At 33.2% G+C, this 24,117-nt stretch overlaps 1 protein-coding gene across 3 annotated transcripts in view; it reads left to right on the forward strand.

The window, feature by feature from the left end:
• Window positions 1–24,117, forward strand: part of STXBP5 (syntaxin binding protein 5) — a 140,175-nt gene that overhangs the window by 78,305 nt on the left and 37,753 nt on the right. For all 3 annotated transcript variants that reach the window (XM_037520538.2, XM_054697909.1, XM_037520539.2), the window contains exons 10-19: window positions 4,188–4,342; window positions 5,509–5,581; window positions 7,956–8,103; window positions 8,657–8,724; window positions 9,001–9,041; window positions 9,853–10,073; window positions 10,761–10,939; window positions 14,916–15,041; window positions 16,584–16,735; window positions 20,926–20,991. In XM_037520538.2, coding sequence (XP_037376435.1) covers window positions 4,188–4,342; window positions 5,509–5,581; window positions 7,956–8,103; window positions 8,657–8,724; window positions 9,001–9,041; window positions 9,853–10,073; window positions 10,761–10,939; window positions 14,916–15,041; window positions 16,584–16,735; window positions 20,926–20,991 — 1,229 coding nt within the window. The remainder of the gene's footprint in view (window positions 1–4,187; window positions 4,343–5,508; window positions 5,582–7,955; window positions 8,104–8,656; window positions 8,725–9,000; window positions 9,042–9,852; window positions 10,074–10,760; window positions 10,940–14,915; window positions 15,042–16,583; window positions 16,736–20,925; window positions 20,992–24,117) is intronic.

Below are 24,117 nucleotides of genomic sequence, written 5' to 3' on the forward strand. Positions count from 1 at the left end.
CAATTACAATTAGTGAAATTGAAATGGTAATCAAAAACCTCCCCAAAAACAAAAGCCCAGGACCTGATGGATTTACAAATGAATTCTACCAAACATTCAGAGACGAATTAGTGCCTATCCTTCACAAACTCTTCCAAAAAATTGAGAAGGAAGGGACAATACCAAACACGTTCTATGAAGCCAATATTACACTAATACCAAAACCGAATAAGGACAACACAAAAAAGGAAAACTATAGGCCAATCTCCCTAATGAACACTGATGCAAAAATCCTCAATAAAATTTTAGCTATCAGAATCCAACAATGTATCCATAAGATAATTCACCACGACCAAGTTGGATTCATTCCAGGGGCACAAGGATGGTTTAACATCCGAAAATCAATCAACGTTATCCAACACATCAACAAAAAGAAATATAAAAACCATATGATAATATCAATAGATGCTGAGAAAGCTTTCGACAAAGTGCAACACCCATTCATGATAAAAGCCCTTGAAATTCTTGGGATACAAGGAACATACCTCAACATCATAAAGGCCATCTATGACAAGCCAACAGCCAGTATCATTCTCAATGGTGAAAAGCTGAAAGCAATTCCATTAAGATCTGGAACAAGACAAGGATGTCCACTCTCACCACTGCTTTTCAATATAATACTGGAAGTCCTAGCCAGAGCAATAAGACAAGAGAAAGACATCCAAGGAATCCAAATAGGAAAAGAAGAAGTCAAACTATCACTATTTGCGGATGATATGATAATATACATAGAGAACCCCAAAATCTCCACAGAAAAACTAATTCAACTCATCAATCAATTCAGTAAAGTGGCAGGATACAAAATCAACACGCAAAAGTCAGTAGCCTTCCTATACACAAACAATAAATCTGAAGAAGAAGAAATCAAAAAAACCACCCCTTTTATTATCGAAACAAAAAAATCAAATATTTGGGAATAAATCTAACAAAAGAGGTAAAGGACCTATACAAAGAAAACTATAAAACACTGTTAAAAGAAATAGAAGAAGACACAAAGAAATGGAAAGACATCCCCTGCTCATGGATTGGAAGAATAAACATTATTAAAATGGCCATCCTTCCAAAAGCAATATACAGATTCAATGCTATTCCAATCAAAATCTCAATGGCATTCTTCAAAGAAATAGAACAATTATTGATGAAATTCATATGGAATCACCAAAAACCCCGAATAGCCAAAGCTCTCCTGAAAAAAAAAGAAGGAAATGGAGGCATCACACTCCCAGACTTCAAACTATACTACAAAGCCATAATCATCAAAACTGCATGGTATTGGAACAAGAACAGACATACAGACCAATGGAATCGAATAGAAAATCCAGAAATAAACCCACAGATTTATGGTCAACTAATCTTTGACAAAGGAGCAAAGACTATGCATTGGAGCAAAGAAAGTTTGTTCAATAAATGGTGCTGGGAAAACTGGGTCGCTACATGCAAAAGAATGAAGCTTGACCACTACCTCACACCATACACAAAAATCAACTCAAAATGGATTAAAGAACTAGACATAAGACCTGAAACCATAAAATACATAGAAGGAAATATAGGCGAAACACTACGGGATTTGCACATCAAAGACATCTTTACAGACACATCACCCAAAGCAGTGATAGTGAAGAGAAAGATAAACAGCTGGGACTACATCAAATTAAAGAGCTTCTGCACAGCAAAAGAGACAATAACAAAAACAAAGAGAAACCCCACCAACTGGGAGAACATTTTTGCACCCAACACTAATGATAAAGGACTGATCACAAAAATCTGCAAAGAGCTGATGAGACTCAGCAACAACAAAGAAAATAATCCAGTCAAAAAATGGGCAGAAGAGCTAAAAAGAAACTTCTCTGAAGAGGAAATGCAAATGGCCAACAGACATATGAAAAAATGTTCAACATCACTTGTAATCAGGGAAATGCAAATCAAAACTACCATGAGATACCATCTCACACCAGTGAGAATGGCACATATTAAAAAAACTAGCAACAACAAATGTTGGCGAGGATGTGGAGAAAAAGGAACTCTTGTGCACTGTTGGTGGGAGTGCAAACTGGTCCAACCACTATGGAGAGCTGTGTGGAGATTTCTGGACCTACTAAACATAGAGCTTCCATATGATCCAGCTATTCCACTCCTAGGTATTTACCCAAAGGACACAGAAACATCAATTCCAAAGAGCACCTGCACTCCTATGTTTATAGCAGCACTGTTTACAATAGCTAAGCTTTGGAAACAACCCAAATGCCCAAAAATAGATGACTGGATCAAGAAGATGTGGTACATATATACCATGGAATATTACTCAGCATTCAAAAAAGATAAACACATGCAATTTGCAGCAACATGGATGGCGCTGGAAGGGATCATGCTCAGCGAAATAAGCCAAAAAGAAAAAGAAAAATACCGGATGGTCTCACTCATAGCAGGAATCTAGAAAACTTAAATAAGGGACCAGGAAAATGAATATAAGAAAGTGAAAATCAAAATCAACAAAAAAACTATGAACCAGAGACACTTTTTGGGGGGTGGGGGGCGGGAGGGGAAGGATTGGGGTCAGAATGGGGCGTTTGCAATTGTATGGGGGAATATAAAAATAAAATTTAATATTTAAAAAAAAAAAAAAAAAACAAAGTACTATACACACAAAAAAGTTTACATTATTTTATATATTTAAATAGGTAAAATGCTTAATAAAACCAACTAATATTTTATATTTACTTATAAATGACATACCTCTTGTACTACTACCCTATGAAAGTTTAGCAAAATTTGTTCTTGTTTTAGGTAAGAGTAAGTAAAATTTAGAAATTTCAATGTTTCTATATATCACAAAAAGGGAAATTTTCATAGTGAGTGATAAGGACGTATTATTGTAATAATAGGTAGTTCTTACTAAGAGTATACCATGTGCCAGGCATTGACCCATTGCTTTGTGTGTTTAATGTAATAATTTTCTGGGAGTTGATACTTATCACTGTATCTCCATTTTATAGTTTTAGAAACGAGGCACAGAGAAATTAAGCACCAAGATCACATAGAAAATTAAGCCAAAAGTCATATTTAAATGCAGGCAGTTTAGTTCCAGAGATAGTACTTTTTAACCATTACACATTATTACATATTGCTTATACTAGATGTGAAGTCTCTTTATTAAGAGTTAGGTAAATGGAAGAGGGACTCATCGTGAACAGTTAACGAGGAGGGAGATAAATATATACTGGCCTAGGGTAAGCATTAAGAAAATATCTTATGAAGAGTTTGAGAAAAATCCATGTATAGAATATATTAAATCATCTGTCTAATGTACCAGAAACAACTTCCAGGCCAACAAATGGGGAGACATATGGCAGATCAGGAGCTTACTTCCTTAGAATGCAAAGAACTTTTACAAAAAAATTAGAAGAGGGTTATTAGTCCAACAAATACAGAAATAAGAAAACATAGATAGGCAAGCAAAGATATACTATACAGACTAAAAGATATGAAAAGATATTTGGAATGCAGTTTTAAAGTGTGCTTAGTTACATTTAATTATGGTAAATAGTATAGGGAGTTAGCGGACTAACTGTGTAGAACAGGCAAGTTGGCTGCTGACAGATGTGCTTGGAAGCTATGGTTTGAAGCTAGGATTCCAGGAGAGACTTAAGGCCTCCAAAAATTATCTAAGTGATGATTTTCCCAAGGGCATTTTGTAGCTGGTATATTTGTTGATGCATCAATAAGAAGTTATTTCATTACATACACTGGTTGCCTTATGGCATTGATTCACCTTGGAACCTCTATTGAGAAGGCCTGGCCATTAGGATTGGAAATGAAAACAGTGCATTCAAGAGACTTATCAGCAAAAACCCAGAGAGAATTCTGAACAATTGTGTGATAGGATAAAGGAAAAAGATTAAGGGACCAAATTAAGTCTGAAAATCAGTTGTGGTCAATGTTCATTCTTATTAAAGGTTAATTTTCAGGAATTTTCCCAGGTTTTTGCTAATGCAATTTAGATATCCACATGCAGGTATTTATTAAGTTATGCATAAAAATGTCAGCATTTAAACATTTATTTCACTAAATAAAAATTCATGATGTTACAAGAAAATCATTAGTCTCTATCTTGCTTTTTATAATCCTAAGTATATATTTTTTATTTTCAGGGAACCTTTTATTATTTTATCAGGAGGTTTGTCATATGATACTGTAGGAAGAAGACCTTGCTTAACAGTTATGCATGGGAAAAGTACTGCTGTGCTAGAAATGGACTATTCAATTGTTGATTTCCTAACGTTATGTGAAACACCATACCCAAATGGTAAGCTCTGCACCTTAAAGACTTGTTCTCTACAGATAACTGTTACTCAGTATGAAGACCTATGATATCTAAGTATTTTCCTCATCCTGTTGTGTCAGGTCTTCTGGAGGAGAGGTGCATCTTCATAACTTTGGAGACTTTATTTAAAAGTTAATTTTGATGAATAAGCTGTATCTGTGTACTATTACATATTAGTAGTAAATACCTTTGAAATATTTTAAAGTTCTGTGAAATACTTGGTATTTGTCAGCCTTCTCCAGAGAAAGAGAGTCGGGGTGGAGGGGGTAGATAATTATTTTAGGAAATGGCTCACTCAGTTTGGAAGCTGATAATTCTCAAACTTATAGATAAGGCCTGCAGGCAGAATATTCTGGAAAGAGTTGATGTGGTAGTCTTGAGTGGATTTTGCAGCCTGGCAACTCACAAGTTTCTACACTTCAGGCTGAGGCAGAATTACTTCTTTTTCAGGAAACCTGGGGCTTTGCTCCTCAGGCCTATACCTGATTGGATGAAGTCCACAATATTATGCAGGACAATCTGTTTCACTACTGATTCACTTATTATTCACATCTAAAATATACCTTCGTAGCAGCATCTAAGCTGATGTTTAACCAAACAACTGGACACCAGTAGCAAAGAAAAGTTGACACATAAAGTTAACCACCACAACTATCGGGTATTATTTTAAGAGGAATTTAAATCCAGACCTTTTTTATTTCATTTGAAGCCCATTTAGACATAAAGATATAATACATTTTATAATTAAAAGGAACATATAAAATAACCCAAAAAAGTTTATAATATTACAGTAATACTCCATTGGGTTCTTAAGAGAGCCAATAATGAGAATTGTTTTTATGTGTATTCAGATTTAAATGTTGAGTTTTTGTCCTGTTTGCCTTAGAATTTGTAATACTATCAATGTTACTGTTAACTTTTTCTTGTTCACCATTACAAAACTGAAATAATTTTGTATGGTTTATTATGTACATGTATCTCATTTGAAACATACTATTTGTAAGTTGTATGAAATACAAGATCAAAATTTTAACGTGTGAGGGATGGAGCAAAATTCAATAAAAGGCATGCAAGAAATGTTTGTTATTTAACTTGCTGTTCTCTTCCATATTTAAAACTACTGTTCATGCATTGTTTTGCTATTTCAGACTTTCAAGAACCATATGCTGTGGTTGTTCTTCTAGAAAAGGATTTAGTACTTATAGACCTTGCACAAAATGGGTAAGAAATAAAATTTGGTGAGCGACTATATAAGTATGTGATAAAAAGTTTCCTTTTACTTTGTTTGTCTGTTTCTTTCCTTTGAAAATGCTGTATTTATATCCATAACCTGTAACTCTTTTGAGAGCTCCAGAAACATTTCTAATTACCTGCCTGCCAGATTTCTTTACTATGTTGTTGATCATATAGATCAACATTTTTTTAAGTTAAAATTTGCTGAATTTCTGAAATTTCTTATGATTCAACCAAACACTTGGATATATTGTGGGCACACAAAATCATGTCCGAAATTGATCACTTCACGGTGACCTCCAGATAAGCTCTTGCTGTCCTCCACCCATACCAACTGTTGTGTTATGAGTACCATTGCCTGCACCAGTCTTGTTCCTTTCCTCTTTAAACCTCTACGGTTCTCTCTTGTGTCTTATTTAGAAATACCTTCTCAGTTGGCTATTTTGAACAGTATTGAAAGTTTGGGTGCGTTTCCAACCTGATGTCTCACTCTCTTCCCACAGGTGCTTTATTCTCTAGAAAAACTGAACTCTATGTTAAACGAGCATTACACTTCCAGGGCTTTCTTATGGCTTCGAACAAGGAAAACAATCCACTGCCATCAAGAATCCACATAACTTTAAGAGAGAGCCTTTTCCTTTTTCAGCATTTCCTATTCTCTCTTCACCAGCTATCCTATCTGTAAATTCCTACCAACTCCTTTGCAGAGCACACACACACGCACGCACGCACGCACGCACGCACGCACGCACACACCTTCTTCCCCAGGAGATACTTGGCAGTGGCTGTGCAGATGTGTTTTTTAATGAGGGAAGCTTGCTGCTGGCATCTAGTGGCAGACAACAGGGATGCTGCTAAGCATTGATAGTATACATAGATCCATTTCCAAACAGAATGATCTGGTCTAAGATGTGAATGGTACTGAGAATGGGAAAGCCTAAAGTATTAGGTGAACAGTACTAGTTGCCTTATTTTAAGGTATTCCTAAATTCATATCAACTTAGTATATATTACCTGTCACAATAGTTTTTTTTTTCTTTTTTAGAATAATATGGTCATTATGAAAGAAAGATATTTAAAAACATTATTTCTACATGCAAGTCCTAGAAAAATTTGTTCTTAATATTATTTTCTTTTAATTTTTTCCTTAGGTAAATTTTTAAATAATGACACTTTTACACATGGTCTGGACTGAGATACATACTTAAGACAGAGAAAATATTTTACAAGTTATCTTTGACTCAGCATTTTGTTTAGCAAATGTATCACTTAAATGTGTAGTAATAATGGAATTACTGAGCTAAGGAAATACCTGTTTTAAAGTGCAAAAAGTTGCCTGGTGTTTTTGTAATGCATGTTTCGTTTGTGTTTTGCTTCCTGGCTTTTATGTGCTTGAAAAGGCAGTGGGTGGTGACAGCTGGGTTCAGTCTGAAGTCTGGAAACGGCTTTTCTAAAAGTCTTCTCTGATTTTCAATTATTGCAGTTCTAGACTTAATCTGTGCATCTAATATTTGCATAGTTGACACTTTGATCTGTTCAGATGTTTTTAGGCAGTTTCTGCGTTTCCGTACATTTTTACGTAACCATTCCCAATTCTAAAGACTTTAAATCAGAAAAGAAATCTCATTGCATATTTATTGAAGATTTAATTTTATGGATTCGAAGTCTTTTTGTGTTTTATTTAATAAAATAATTTCATAGCTGGAAAACATGTTAAGAATTTTGTGTACATAATCACTAAAATAAGCATTTCTAGATTAACTAATGTAACTAGAGATTACTTCATGGAGCAAAAAGGAAGAATTTTGATAATGATTTATAGGTAAAAGGATGAAATATTTATTAAATGAGAACTTTATAGCTTAATGGTAAAGACTTTAGGTCAAATTGTTATTGGTTGCTAGCTGGTATGCTTTTGGCAAATTACTCTCTAAGCCATTGTTCTTCACTAAATTGGTTACATCATAAGTTTGGTGCAAGAAGTAAATGAGATAAAGAAATATATATAATACTTAGTCTAAGCGGCTCATGGTGTGTAGTTTTAATTGAAGCTTTTCTATTTACTATTCTAATTGAACAACTTTCATTATAAAACATGCCATTTTAAACATTTGCATAAATTAATATGTGGTTTAATATGTATAATTTCTAAAATTCTGCAATGTAGAATATTGTGTCCTTAAAGAACATACTGTCCTAAAATATAAATTTAGGTAAAATATTACATAGACCTTTAAAGAATATTAACTTTGTACTATTCAAAAATTAAATTTTTCTCATTCCAAGGCTGTAAATTATTTTCATTATTATTTTAATCATAGTTTATAATTCATTAAATTAATATTTTTTCCTTTTGTTAAAGATATCCTATATTTGAAAATCCCTATCCTTTGAGTATACATGAGTCCCCTGTTACATGTTGCGAATATTTTGCTGACTGTCCTGTGGACCTCATTCCTGCACTTTATTCTGTTGGAGCAAGACAGAAACGTCAAGGTTACAGCAAAAAGGTATTGAACATGAGTTTTAGTATTTAATGTTGAATTTTAGAATTTCATTTTGATTTCGTTAGAGTGTTTGATAATGATACCTTTTCTAGAGAAAGTACGTAGAAAATCCTTTTTTGAGGGGCCTCCCCTGTGGCGCAGTGGTTGAGCGCTGGGTTGCAAAGCTGCCCACAGCCTCTGCAGTGCCAGTTCAATCCCCGGCCGCCAGGTGAGGGTCCCACATGGCGGGCAGACCTCTCCTGCCGCCTGCTGCTCCCTTCAACAGTGTACTTTGTCAGTCTGCCTGTTCTGCTCTCTGCTCTGTCTCTGGTGAATTCTCTTACCCTCCCGCGCTTCTGACTGTGCCCAGTGCTTGAATGAATGAATAAATAAAAAATTAATTAATTAATTAATTAAGAAAATCCTTTTTTGGAGCCAAATATGTTGTTTATTATTGTGATACGTATGTACGTAGACACACATGTACGTATATATACATATATACACACATGCACACATGTAGTATGACTAAAATTTGTATATGATTTATACAAATCATATTCGTCTTTTCTTACAGGAATGGCCCATCAATGGAGGTAATTGGGGCTTGGGTGCACAGAGTTATCCAGAAATAATTATTACAGGGTAAGTAAAAGTCTGTTTTCACTGAATAAATAAGCTAGTATGATTACGATTACGTGAACATTAATTAATTGTGTAGATAATGCTTTCCTTTATGCTCTTACATAATGAGAAGTAAGTTTTTGTGAAGAGCCTGCCAATTTACTGCATTTTTTTCCCTTTTTTTGTCATTTTCTTCCTATCTTTTAAGATATCAATATATTTCAGTGAAAGGAAGAAAAAGTTTAGTTTTTCTTTTTTTCACCTTCATAATATTCTCAACTTGTTTGCTTTTCATAGACATGCTGATGGGTCAGTTAAGTTCTGGGATGCTTCTGCAAGTAAGTATTTTGAATGTTTTTTTATATTACAAAACCATTTTATACAACCATGTTTTGTAATAATTGCATAATCAACATTTAATTTGAAATTTGGAGATCATAAATTTAATACTGTATCAAGTATAAGTTTACTATTTTTAAAAGACTAAAGATGCTCTTAAGGATACTAAATTGTAATTTGGTATAATTTTCAACAGAAGTACACAAATCCTTTCTTCAAATTACTTCAAACCTTCACTTTTTAATTTAGCTAGAAGCAGGAATATGCCTCAAATCAACAGAAATTTCTCAAATAATTTTAATATCTGATACTTCATTGATGTCACATAAGTTTGTCTTTGTGAAATATATATGGTTGTTACATAAAACAAAAAAGCAAAGAATGCTTAGAATGACTAATGTTTGCAAATATACATAGCAAGCTCTCAGGGAAAATCCAGTAACTCAGGATATATTGTTTCATCATGTAAAAAGTATCAATAATATTTGTGCCTTTTGGGGGAAAATATGTATAAAATCATTTTAGAAAGCAAAATGTTATTTCTTGAATGATATTTTTACATTTTTCCCAAAATCTTTTGATGTTGATTTTTTTCAAGTTCTCTGAATTTGTCATGATTGTAATTTTGTTAATGACTACAATGAATACCTCTTGTTTAATAAAACAATGAATATATTGTCTAAAAGTACAATAGAGAGATGTAGTAATGAACTATGAGTCAAAATACTGATATCTTCCTCTCTGCGTGACTGATTAAATATTACCTTACATTTGATCTTTTTGTATTAAAATACCTAACGTTTCTTCTAGTAACTCTGCAAGTATTATATAAACTAAAGACATCTAAAGTATTTGAAAAATCAAGAAATAAAGATGACAGGCCGAACACAGACATTGTAGATGAGGATCCGTATGCCATTCAGATCATCTCCTGGTGTCCAGAAAGCAGAATGCTGTGCATAGCCGGAGTTTCAGCTCATGTCATTATCTATAGATTCAGCAAACAAGAAGTCATTACAGAAGTCATTCCGGTAATAACCTCTCAATTATTTTCAGTGTCAGATGTTGAAGAGAGGGCTATTTGCTGTCAGTTCTGTCTAGAGTGTTTGAAAACCTCAGTATTTGTATTATTGCCATTTACCTTTTGTGAAAATAATTTATTGTGTATATCTTTGTGCTGAACAGTTAAATCCTTAAGTGCATTATATGTTTTATTGGGAAAGCTAATACGAGTGTACTCTAATTTTTTAACATAAATTCTAAAATGATGCACACATTTTTACAGACTGAGTCAGAAACATTTTCTTTGCTAAATACATTAGAAATTTTGCTAAATGTTTACCTTAAAAATGTCCTTTCTGGGCCTCCCCGGTAGCGAGGTGGTTGAGCGCTGGGTTGAGAGGCTGCCCGCAGCCTCTGCACCGCGGGTTCGATCCCCGTCCACCGGGCTAGGGTCCCACATGGTGCGCAGACCTCTCCTACTGCCCGCTGCTCACCTCAGCAGTGTACTTCAGTCCTTCTGCCTGTTCTGCCTCCTGCTCTGGCTCTGGTGAATTCTCTCACCCTCCCACACTTCTGACTATACCCAGTGCTTGTATGAATAAATAAATAAATCTTTAAAAAAAATGTCCTTTCCATTGAAATATATTTGTATAGAAACTATAGTAAAATGAGTGATAATTATTAGGAGTAGGTAAACTGTCTTATTTTTACAACAGATGCTTGAAGTTCGATTATTATACGAGATAAATGATGTGGAATCCCCAGAGGGCGAACAGGCACCACCTTTGCCCACACCAGTAGGAGGTGCCAATCCTCAGCCTATTCCTCCTCAGTCTCATCCATCTACCAGTAGCAGTTCATCTGATGGGCTTCGTGATAATGTCCCTTGTTTAAAGTGAGTTATTAAAAATATGGATGTTTTGGTTATTATCTTTCAATTTAGATATAAATAGTAAATATTAATAAAACTGCAGCAACATTTTCCATTTTGACAGATTGAAATGGTATAAGAACATATCTTTCTGTGTCTTATTGTGGTTGCCCATCTCATTTTCTGTGGCATTATGGGGAGAATATAACTGCTTTCCAATATTTTATCCTTAAAATACTAAGGTTTGATCTCCACACATATTGGTAGACCAGCTTGATTTTTTCATCTTTTTATAGCTAAATCCACCAATATTTTAAGTCTTGATTTATATGTACATAAAATTTGTATTTAGACTGCTTTCTACTACTCTGAATTTTTTTTCCATTTTAGAAAGTATCTCTTTGTGTGTGTGTGAATCTTCTCTGGCATCACAATATCATTATTTAAGTAACTTTTTTGTAGCATCGCAAATTTGAATATATCTTGCTTTTATACAAAATAAGGTTTATCTTTTCAGTTCAGTTTGTTTTATTGAGTAGTAAGGGTATAAGCTTTATTTGTGGCAGAGAAATGAAATATCTGTGAGTAAAGACTTAAATTGTTAAAAAATTTCATGAAGACTCTGATTAAAGGTGTTAATTACATTTATAGAGATATCAGTTAAAGGCTGAAAAGTTTTGGAAAATGTCAGAGATTCAAAAGAACAGTTGAGGGCAAAAGTCAGACATAGGTTCAACAGAGAGGGAGGAAGTGTGGTAAGAGAATTGTCATTTGCTAAAAGTAGCAGTTTTATTGTTTTGCTTTAGGTCTGCTAAAATCACTTTTAATGGTAGTTTGACAATTGCTATGGAGAATGTTTGTATAATCAAAAGTGCATTTACTTAAAAGATAAGGCAGACCATTTTTTAATATCACAATCATTTAAGAATATACAGGATAAAAATCTTCTTTATATGTTTGTATAAATTTAAAATTGTGTGTTCTTTGTCAGTATTTCTTCAAACAGGGATGATTGGTTCCTCAGGACGCAGTACCTAGAGACATTTTACAATAGTTGTCACATTGGGCTCCTGGTGTGTAGAGGCCAGGGATGAAGCTAAATGTCCTGAATTGCTCGGGGTGCATCCCACAACAAAGTTCAAAATGTCAGTGGTGCTACGGATGAGAAACTGTGATTTGATCTAAGCAAATATAGCCCTTAAGAATAAGCAGTTACAGGGCCTCCCCTGGTGGCGCAGCGGTTGAGCGCTGGGCTGCGACGAGGCTGCTCTTAGCCTCTGCAGCGCCGGTTCATTCCCCCGGCTGCCGGCAAGGGTCCCACCAAAAAAAAAAAAAGAAAGAAAAAAGAATAAGCAGTTATATTTCTCAGAAGGTCTCGAGTTTCTACTCTTTCCCTCCCCTGTGTCTTCTGTCTCTGCCTTTGCCATTCTCTTATGTACAGGCACCACAACACTCAGTTGCTCCAGTTCTGTACACATCCAGCGAGAATAAGACTTGGAAATACAGAACGATACATTCTTCACTGTTGTTACTTATTCAGTACTACTTTAAAAGAAATTTGCAGAATTTCCAATGCATTTTCTTGTGATTTCAATATGTATTTTTCCAGATTTTGGTGAAATTTAAGTTTAAAGCATATAAAGTACAATTTGTCTCTGAAGTTTATTTTGGTAACAGGTTTTTGAGATTTTTGTCTAAAATCCACATGTTCCTAGTCACTTTTTTTTTTTTAATCACAGACAGTGTGAATTACACCTTATTTTTTTTTTGCCTTTTGAATAGTGTTCAGGTAAGTGCAGTTATTTATTACCTTCACAATGTTTTAATTCACAGTCCCAAAAGCCAATTTTTGAAAAGTCAGGTATAAGCCAAATTGACGTTAAGATAAATAATACTGAGATTTTGTTTTTCCTGCAAAATCCCTTTTTACATAATTGTTTCAAAGAGACATTTTTCAAGCAGCTATTTTACTTACCCCTTTACAAATAGCATTTTATGTTATTAATCATAATAGTTGTACTTTCTAAGGTATTTGTCCAAACACCGAGACATACACATTTTTGAAACTATGGAGCCACCAAACATTTTGACATTTAGAATACATTCGTACAAATTACAGAGATTTTCACAAAGGTTCATTAACCCCTTAGCTTAAAAAAAGTACAAATTAATTTACATGTGTTCAAGATATTAAAATAACTTGCATGTAACCATTATAGACATAAAACATAACACCCACCATTCCCCATGTTTTATTTTTAAAATCTAACAGTCTTTTTTTGATCTGGTTTCTATTTCTTTCTTTCTTTTTTTTTTTTTTTGACCAATTGGGGATTGTAGCAGATTTAGCTGACTTATTTTTGCTTAAGGTTTTTTTTTTTCACAATAACTAAGAATATCGTAAGTTTTCTGTTCTTTGTCACTTAAGTCTTAAGTATGCTCATATATGCCCTTCTAAAATTATCCCTGAATGCCTGTTTCTCCTCTTGAGAAACTAAATCTTAAATGCACATTAAGTATGCCAGAAGGAGGGCGGACAGAAAATAGCACAGCCTTCAGCCTTTGTCAACACAGGCTGTCTCTGGGTATAGATGAAATGTTACTTGGTCTTTATTTATGCCTCTTGAGAGGAACAACTGCCAACTGCACCTGATAAGTAGGTGTTTTCATGAGAAAACACTGTAAACTTCTGTCCCACCAGAGTAAGGTTCTGAGTGTATCACCCTGCAGACCCTGTACAAGAAGAAGTGACTATACTCAGTTCATACAAGAACACCCTCTGACTCATGGTCACCCTGAATGCAGACAACATGCTGATTCTTTCCTCACCTGCAGTTAGTCTAGCAGATGTGTCAGCAAAAGCTCAGGCGTCATAGCCCTCACTAGCAGTACCAACAAAATGATTTAAAGGGTTCGTATACCAAATTTGGTGTCAAGAGATTTGACATCGAGGAGCCTTCTGCTGCCTTCCTCATATACTGTCACCCTAAGGCAGAAGCCTAAAGAATTGATGATGTAAAAAGGCTTTTTATGTTTTATAAGAACCAGTTATTAGAGACTCTGTGTAATCAAATATATTCTCACCTAAAAGACACAATGGTTTATTTTTTCACAATAAAAGTAGTCATGCACACAAATAAGTTGCTTACACTTTTTTAAAAAAAGTTATGTTCCAGATCCTCTTAAAGTTTACTGATACAAGTATTGCAAGTGCTATACTGTGCAGTAACTTGATATCTTAGAAAGTACTCTCTCATGAAACCCTTCTAACTTCCCTAACATGCTTAGAATATGTTCAAGTTTTACTCAGTTTAAGTGAGGTGTGAGAATACATTTAACTGTTCATGAGCAGTTGACTTGAAGACCCAACAATCACCCTAGATTTTAGTCTTTCAATGTGGGTTTCTTCTTATTTTGTTTGAATGTTTTGCAAATGCAGTATTTTTTTAGCACTATTGAGCAATTATGGAGGAAAGATTCTTTGCAAAAAAAAAAAAAAAAATCCACTCAAGGTCAGTGGTTTTTTAATGGTAAAAGTGGTCGCACACAAAAATAAACTCACTTTTGTTTTTAGCCAGTATTTATTTGATCACCATATTTTCAAGTTTCAAGTCTACTTTTCTAACTTGAATTTTTCTTATATTTTTCCCTCTTCTTAATTCCTTGACTGCCACTTCTTTTCATCCTTTTTCCCATTCCTCTTCCTTCCAGTCGACTTCTTTCTCTCTTCCCTGCTATTCCCCCATTCTCCTTGGAACTTACATATATGATTTCTTACTTTTGTTATTTATGTACGTATTCTGTCTCCCAACTAGATTAAGTGCTTCTAGAAGATAGGATTCTGGTTTTCACAGTTTGTATTTCTAGCTTAATTATATATATATATATATATATGTATATGTATATATATTTTTTCATGTAGTTATGCATGATTTTATAATTGCATAGACTAATGACAATTGACAAATGTTAAATGATAACATGTTTTCCTTTATTACAGAGTTAAAAATTCTCCACTTAAGCAGTCTCCAGGTTATCAAACAGAACTAGTTATTCAGTTGGTATGGGTAGGTGGAGAGCCACCACAACAAATAACTAGCCTGGCAGTCAATTCTTCCTATGGATTGTAAGTACAATTTATGTGTTTCTCAGTCTTCATAGTATTCCATACATTGTTTTATTTTTAAAAATAGAAAGGAGGGCCTCCCCTGGTGGCACAGGCGGTTGAGTGCTACACTGTGAAGCTGTCTGCAACCTCTGCAGCACAGGTTTGATCCCAACCGGCTGGCCGGCGAGGGTCCCACATAGCGCAGCAGACCTCTCCTGTCTCGCTTGCTGCTCCCCTCAGCAGTGTATTTCATCAGTCTGCCTGTTCTGTTCCCCCCTCTGACTGTGGTGGTGAATCCTCTCACCCTCCCACACATATGGCCGTAATGTACCCCAGTTCTTGTATAAATAAATAAATAAATCTTTAAAAAAAATAGAAAGGATAATCCTTATTATAGTATCATTTAAAAAGTTGTATATAACTTTAATTTCAGACCAAATTCAATTTTTGTTTGGAACAATTCTGTTTGGAATAATTTACTCTGGATATGCGTATATACTATTTGTTGATGTATTGTTAATCTCTTACGGATCAATTAGTTGTTTAATAATAAGATAAAAGTTTAGGGGAAGGAAATTCTATGGGGACTCAATCTGAGGGGGTGGAGGGAAGCAAATATTGTCTAAAAAATGTAAAAAATGATAAATGTTAAAATAAAAAAATCAAAAAAAAAAAAACAAAGATAAAAGTTTAAAGTCTGTATATTCTCTCCTGGCTATAGAGTTAGAAATAAATTCGTTATTAATAGTCAGTATAATACAGGGCTAACAATATCAACCCAGAAGACTGTGTTCTAAACTGACTTGTAAATGCTGAACCAGATTTATATAGTTGTTTTTTTTTCCTAATTCCTAAGTTAAATTGCATAAATTATAAAGACATAGTCACAGTTAATAAAGTATTCTACTACAAATTTATTTATCAGTTTAGGCCTTTAAGTATATAGTGTTAACAGTACATAATTTATATTATAAATTACAGTCTTCTAAAGTATTTAATTTTTGTTTCTTTTAAATACTCACATAGTCCCTCTATACCTTTTGTTTTTCAATTCTTGACATTAAATCTTAAAAGAATAACATTGCTACATTGCTTTATTCATAGTTGCGTGGTTTGTAGTTCCTGATTCATAGTTGAGTACTCAAAAGTGAGACCTCCAAGATTATGCTTTCTACTTTTGTTCCTAACTGAGGGATTACTAAAACTTCCCTCAAGATATAATCCCCTACTTCCTTAGTAGAAAGGAATGTCTTCCCCTGAGAGACTCAGAATCTCGCTGCAGAAAAAATAGACTTCATGTCATTAGTGTGAGGGATTTGTATCTCTCTGGTCAAATTTCAGCTCCTATATAATGATACTCATTTATAGTCTTTGTCAATAAATACTATATCAGGAGATCTATTCTACCATGAAAAGGCATGCATAATGTGTATTTCCACATCCGGGATAATCTTTTGTTTCAAAGACTCATCATACTTCTGCTTTAGCCTGGCAGACTACAGTAAATTTTCCTCTAACTATTCATTTGTACTAAAAGACTTGCTTTTTTCTTATTCCCAGGGTAGTTTTTGGCAATTGTAATGGCATTGCTTTAGTGGACTACCTGCAGAAGGCTGTACTCCTCAACCTGGGCACTATTGAGTTATATGGCTCTAATGATCCTTACCGGAGAGAACCCCGGTCTCCACGTAAATCTCGACAACCTTCAGGAGGTAAAAAGAAAGATTATTCTGAGCTTCAGGATTTCTATAACTGCTCAGTTTCTTCTGTAAATATAAATACAATTGGTGAATTGTTTTTCTGATTTAGTCTATGTATGTATGGGCTAAAAGGCATGTGACTGAGTTTTCGTTTTGTATTACTAGTTTTTTTTGTTTTTAATATTGTAGGATTTTATGTAATAATGGAAAAGAGTCACAATATCAAACTTTAGTGAAGTTTTAACAGAAAAATTTGTCTCACATTATTACAAAATGAAAGTTAATTTCCAATTTTTCTCCCTTTATTAATTGATAGTGTGAAAACAATAATTCATTGTTCCAACTATTTAATTCAAAAGACTGTGTTTCCCGAGTGAAAAAAAAAATTAGGTGCAAAAGTAAATTTGAATAGTATGAAAATATGGTGTCCTCAAGATAGCCTTGATACAGTGCAAACCCAGATACACTATGAATGGTCTATACCATTCTCTGTGTTTGTCAGATAATTAATCTTAATTGTAAAAGTATTAACATTAATAGGTTATAGAACACATGTATAGTTAGCTGTTGATACCAGTATTCCTCATTTAAAAAGAAAATGAATAAAAAATAATAATAAAAAAAAAAAAAACTTCATACCACAGGTGGCAAGGGCACTGGCTCTCCGGCACTGGGTATGGTAAGGAGTGCTCCCCCAGCAACCAGCCTGGGCTCCAGTCCCCCAGGACATGTGCAGGGACTGAGGGGAGCACTGGCTTGGGCAGACTTAACCCATTAACAGAATGCCAGTGTGCAGGGGAGCACGGAAAAGTTCTGGTCTGTACCTCCTGCAATTCTCCCCGAGGTTCATTTTCACTTGTTTTCAGGATGTGATTAGCTCATCCTACCTGTATCACAGCTCATGAAAGAAGAGGAGAAAGAGATGGGATATAGACCTTACTCTCACCGTGGCTGGCTAGTTGAATTTTTTTTTTTTTCCATTTCTCATCGTATGTGATCATTCTGTCATGTGATAGATATCTTCAGAAATTGTTGTCCCAATCATGCCATTCTAGTATCTTCGTTTCCTTTTCTTTCTTTGGCTTCTCACTGCTTCACTGAGGTGCGCTGATTGTGACTTCTTGCATGTGCAGCTTTTCTGGCTTCTATTTTGAATTTGTGGAAAAATGTCATTCTTTTTTTACTTTTTTAAGTAAGTTATTTTTCCATGTCAATAAAGTCATAACATGTTTATTTTTTTGTCTGTAGAAATAGTTTTTCCTCATTTATTTTGAAAAGATATTAATGAAAACATTTCTATATCTAAGTATATACATAGTATTAGAAAGTTAGTACACTGTCATGATAATAATGAAGTTTTTGGAGGAATGGGTAAATACTTTATTTTACCCAAAATTGTACTAAAAAATTTATTTCTCCTAAAATTAGTTCATGGCTTTTTTCCCTTAATACCTCATTATAGTTTACATAAATTTGCTAACAATTAAATATCCTACATTTATTCAAAGATAGAACCAATTTTACTATTGGTATACCTAAGGTTAAGAGATTTACCTATTGTTATTATGCCCAATTTGACAATATTTAGGATTTCATTTGAAATAGAAATAAAAAGAAAGTTACTTTTATTTTTCTTTTTTTTAACTTTTTTACTTTTTTTTATTTTTTGCATCATTGTTCATTTTTAAACAATATTTGCTTCCTCCCACCCCCTCAGGTGTAGTCCCCATAGAGTTTCCTTCACCAATACACCCGTGCACCCGTGTACCATCACCTCAGTCCCCTGTGCTCCTCCCTCCTCCTCTGATCCCTCTCTCTCCTCCTCCCCTGCAGTATGTCTCTGATTTATAATTGTCTGTTAAAAAGAAAGTTACTTTTAAATATGTGTAACATGTGAAGTATATTTATACTGTAATTCTAAAACATTTTTATATTTCAAATAAAATTAAATGTGGAACAATTGGCACTAAAATTTTTGAGTTGCTTTGATATAAAAATAATATTCCTACTAAGGTATGTATTTTATAACGTGTCCTTGAAGTGTAGTTCAAATTGTTCAGCTTTTTTTTTAATAGATCAAATAGTGGACAAAAAATTTTGCTATTAATGGATACTACATTTTCATAAAGATCAGGTGTGAAGTTGTAAGAAAAACATTACTGTTTGCTTTAATGTTTTATAGTTCTATTGAAGTTGAACTGTTGACTAAAGTATATACAATGTTTTCATAGTAAACATTATGAAACTACAACAGGACAAGTAGTGATAAAATATTTCAACTGCCTGTTTATCTGCTGAAAGTCTAGTTCTACTGCAAGTGAAACCTAAATAATGTATGTCATCTTTTCACTCAATGAAGGGCAGACACATCAAGGGAAATTTCTATGCTGAATATAATTCTAAACCCCAAATAAGATACAATGGGAAATTTCTGTACTGAATATAATTCTAAACCCCAAATAAAATATAATCAGTGATGTGAAAGTGATGAACACGTGAGAAACAGCAGTTATAAAGAAGGTTATTAGAGGCATAAAGCTGTATCTAGACTATGGGAAAGAACCTTTCATAAGTTATGAAGAGGAGGCTCTAAAAATGAAGGTTTTTTTTCGGTTATACAATTACTTTCAATATTTCTCTTTGGGAAGTATGACAATTAATAGAGAATGGCTAGAATCTAAGCCATTAAGTTAGTAAGATAGAACAAGCAATAATTAAAAGATAACAAGAGTACCCAGGTGATGAAGGTCAGCTATCTTACTTATCAGTACAGTTAACATACAAATTGTAGAATGATTTGCTGGGTAACTGATATGCCCTAAATGTTTCTTCCTAGGCTATTTTAAGAATGGAAATTATATTACATAGTACTTTTTTATAGTGTTTATTAGCAGATGATAAAATACTAAAGACTTAAAATTTCAGAATTAGTTATTTTTATGCAGTGCTAGACACATTGTGATACTGGAGTATATTAGCATTACTCTGTAAAGACTGGCTAGCTCAGTGTTCTCTCAAGGAAACATTGATTTTCACATAAACACATATTTTCCTAGAGGTTACCTACAAACCTTTCATTTTATCAGTCATTTTAGAACTATAATAACTAGGGTTTTTTAAGAACCTTTAGTTTAATGAAAGGTTTATAAAAAGTAATAAACATAACTGGTTTTTACTCAACTTCCTACCCATTGAAGACAAATAATATGTAACTCAAAATAGAAAATTTCTTATAAGCCCCGTTAAATACTAAGTGTTCTCTGGAAATGTTCCTGCAGAAGACAACGTGTTTGTCACCCAAGGACTAGGAGAGCAGATACTGGTCATGTGCGCATTTGTCAGTGTGATGCCTCAGTCCTCAGGCCTAGATGCACAGCCCCTGTTTGCTGCCCAGGTGGCCCTAAATATTGATGTGGTTTTTTATTTCTAATTTTTAAAGAATTAATAGTAACTCTTTTCATTTGTCATGACTTTCAGTTCTTGTCTACAGCATAAAATACCTTGCTATGGTTTCTCCTAAGAAGTTAACGCCATCCTATAAGATAGATTGATTTTATATAATGTATGTATCTGTGGGTATGTGTGTGTGTGTGTGTGTGTGTGTGTGTGTGTGAAAAGAAGTATCTTTTTAGAGCTCTTTACAAGGTGTGATGGTATAATTTATGAGAGATAAAACCCTACAAGATGAGTAGTGTATGCTATTTTAAATACTGCAAATTTAGAGAAACAATATTTCTTAATTATTCAGAATATAAGAGAGATATTTGAGACATACCTAGGGGAAATCACTTTCAGTTTGAGTTTTGGGGTCCTTTGATGTAAATATGACCAAATTATTGCAGCTATTCTCCTGCAAGAGAATATCCAATGATTGAACAAGATGTCTATCACACTCCTTCAAGGTACTGGTTTTAACAAAGTCCTACATTATGCCTAATGTTCTTGAAGGATAGCAAATTACCTGTCTTGGAATTTGTTTTTTAACTAGTAAATGTTGTATTAGTTTGAGATATTTTAATATAAATATGCTTTTATGTTCTTATCTCAAAACTAATAAGCAGAGTATCAATGTTAGCAAGTGTTGAATTAATCTGCTTTTTTTTTTTTCAATGCATGCCAGTGAAATGTGTACTCTAAGTAGGAGATAAAACTGCACTTATATAAATGTGTGTTTTGATTTGGTTTTGGGTTTTGTTTTTTAGCAGGTTTGTGTGATATTAGTGAAGGAACTGTTGTCCCAGAGGATCGCTGCAAATCTCCTACTTCTGGTAATTTTTTATTTTATCAGTAGTTATAATTCTACAAAGCCCAATATAGCATATTAGTATTTCTTTCTGGAGATAAACGTTTTAAGTACATTCACAGGGAACTTTTTTTTCTACAAGGATTTTTGTGTGATATATTTATTCTTGTTGCATTCTCATTAAGTGAAAAGAAATACAGTTTGTGCTAGATAAAAATCTACAATTATATTATTGCCTGTTAAAGAATCCTAAAACTATTTACTTAACTTTCTAATATTTATACTTTTTATGGAAAATATATTTTTCTCCTTAATTTTAGATCAAATGGTTTAGTTCTCTATAATTTTATCTCCACTTTAGGCATGCTGGCATTATGCAGAAAATGGGATTCTAACCCTTAAGTTATGTCTATTTAAGTGTTATAAAAGATCATTAGCACTTATAATCTAATGGTGATTCTAGATAACTAGAATAATTGTAGATTAGTTTTGTTTGCAGTTTTTGATCCAAGTAACATCTGATGTAATTTTATAACTTTCTTAAAGCAGTTCTTTTGTCCAAAAATAGGTCTTTATATGACTTATGTATATATTGATCAGAAGAACATACTTTCCAGTGGCTTTTGAAACCCCTTAAAATTAAAGAGGTTGCCAAATTCATTATTTTTTAGTAGATCGAAATTTTGGTAATCTTTACACAGATTTTGATCCTACCGTAAATAGTTTTGTTACATCAAAAACAATTAAGAATGGCAAATATTGGAGAAGTGCATTTTACTTTTATTCATTCAGATTTCAAAGCTTTTGTTAGATCTGGAAGCTTTTCTTATGAAAATTGCATTTTCCTGATAATATACTAATCATTTCTTTAAATGCATCTCTGGTTTTTGTAAATTTCATATTTATGTACACTCATTAAACTAATAAAACATAAGGAGCCATGAGCACTAATTAACAACTTAAATCTGAACATTTGTAGACTAAAGTTTGAATGAATAATATGGAGCAAGTAAGTATATTTTTCATCACGCAAGAGTAGAGACTTACTTCTGAACTAGGAATTTAGAATTATAGTATCTTTCAGTATTGCTACTGCTCCTTCAATTATTTACAGTGTTGTCCTGAGCACCTCACCTTCCCTTAATGCCATGTGAATGCAGTTGTCAGTGTGTTAAGGCTGTGACCCAGACTGAATCATTTGAACATATATTATCTTTTAAATTAAATGGCCATCAAAAATATTTTAACAAGATTTAGTCCAAATAAATTAATATTCCTTTTTATTGTCAGCCAAGCTTTCATTAAGTATATAGACTTAGAAATTTGGAATAAACTAAATGAGGTAATTATAGATAAGTTTATTTAATCCTAAATGCATAAATGTAAAAAGTACATGAAAGTAAAATCTCTTCAAATTTTTTCTTCTCAATATTGAACAAACTCAATTTCAGGTCAACGTTGTCAAATATTTTACACTCTTTGGTCCACATGAAAAGACAGTATGATGTAACATGCAAAACTTTATATGACACTCGGTCTTTCATTGTTTCTCACTGAGCTCGAAATGCAAAATAAAACTTGTGAGGTCAGAAATCATTGATAAATCACAAATTCTTATCTTCAAATATAAAACTCTTAGTTTATTTAGTTTTTATTATACCCTGAAAGATATAAGAATTCTCCAGAGATCTGTATCCATTTGCATATTAGTAAATACTACTTTGACCAAAAAACAGTTCAGACTTTAATAGACAGTAATAGCATGAAACATGTCATGCTGAAAACTAAAAGCATTACAATAGAAATTGGAATAAAATTGTGGAAGACTATCCTTTTGATCCTATGTTCTTATAGCTTATTTGTACTTTTATATGTGTCCATTTAGTTAACTGTTAACTATTAAATAAAATTATTAATAGTAATTTTAGCTATCTGTCATAGGCCAGTTGTGTTACTCTTTGCACGTTTATGACTTTTTGCCTTCAGTTCTTTTAGCATTCTAATAAGAAAGTAAAGGAATGATTTATTAATCATTGTCATCAACACAAGCAAATTCTAATTTAGGATGGTTAAAAAAGAAAAATGGATGGGGTGTGTGTGAAGTGAGTCTGAAGAGCCACCAGGAGAGCATGCTATTAAAGCTATGGGAAATAGTAATTTAATTAGTAACCTCAGATATTTTCTGCAGTGCAAGGAGAAATGAGTAATAACAATATAAATTAATAAAATCAGTTTAGCTAATAGAAAACAATGTTTGTATTTGAGGAAGAAGAAATATGCTTAAGTGGGTTGGAAGTTCAAATGAGCCCCTTTATAAATGCTAAGATGAGGACCAAATAAAAAATGGTCATATGCTCTTTATCAGAATCAATGTGTTTACTCAGTAGAACAGGTTATCAGTGAAGAGAAACTTTTTGAAAAGCTTTTAAATGCCATAATCAAGGTATGTGTTCGCAAAAGTATAGCTAATTAAAGCTGTATTCAAAAATCATCCTGAGGAAATCCAGGTAGTTAATATACTTTGTCCTTTCCATTTGTTTATAAAGAAACCAACAGTCTCTTTGAAATAGAAAATTAGTTCTGCCCCGTCCTGAATTAACAGTTATTTCTGCCATTTCCTTTTAATCTTTATTTAAAAAAACTCATTGCTTCACTGAATATCTTAGTAAATGTTGGAAATTATTCTGTTCTGCGTCCAAAAAAAGATACACCCACATACACTATAAATGTTAAAATGACAAAAATATTTGTTAGGTTATTTCAAATTGAAAAAAGTCCAGGACCACACAGACTGTAATATAAATGTTGAGTTCAGGAATTGACATGTACTTTAGGAAAAACAAAAAGCTGTCTATAGTGCCTGTGTTTATTTAGTCATAGTGATGTGGTTAAATATACGCAAGTAGGATTGCTAAAAACCGCTTTGGAACTTTTCAGTAAACTTTCACATAAGTCATGAAAGCTAGTGGTGGGCATTTTCCATGAGAGGAAAAATAAATATCCTGGTTTTATTTATATTTACAGCTTATGTTGCTTGTTTATATGTTGAAAATGCTAAGCATTTTTATAACTTTATATTCATGTTTAGAGTTATTATCCTGGTATCTTTAATATGAAACATATTGAAACAAGTAATGATAAATTTTTGCAT

The sequence above is a fragment of the Talpa occidentalis genome, unplaced genomic scaffold, assembly GCF_014898055.3.
Source record: "Talpa occidentalis isolate TD23 unplaced genomic scaffold, MPIMG_talOcc4v2.1 talOcc4.2, whole genome shotgun sequence".
NCBI lineage: Eukaryota > Metazoa > Chordata > Mammalia > Eulipotyphla > Talpidae > Talpa > Talpa occidentalis.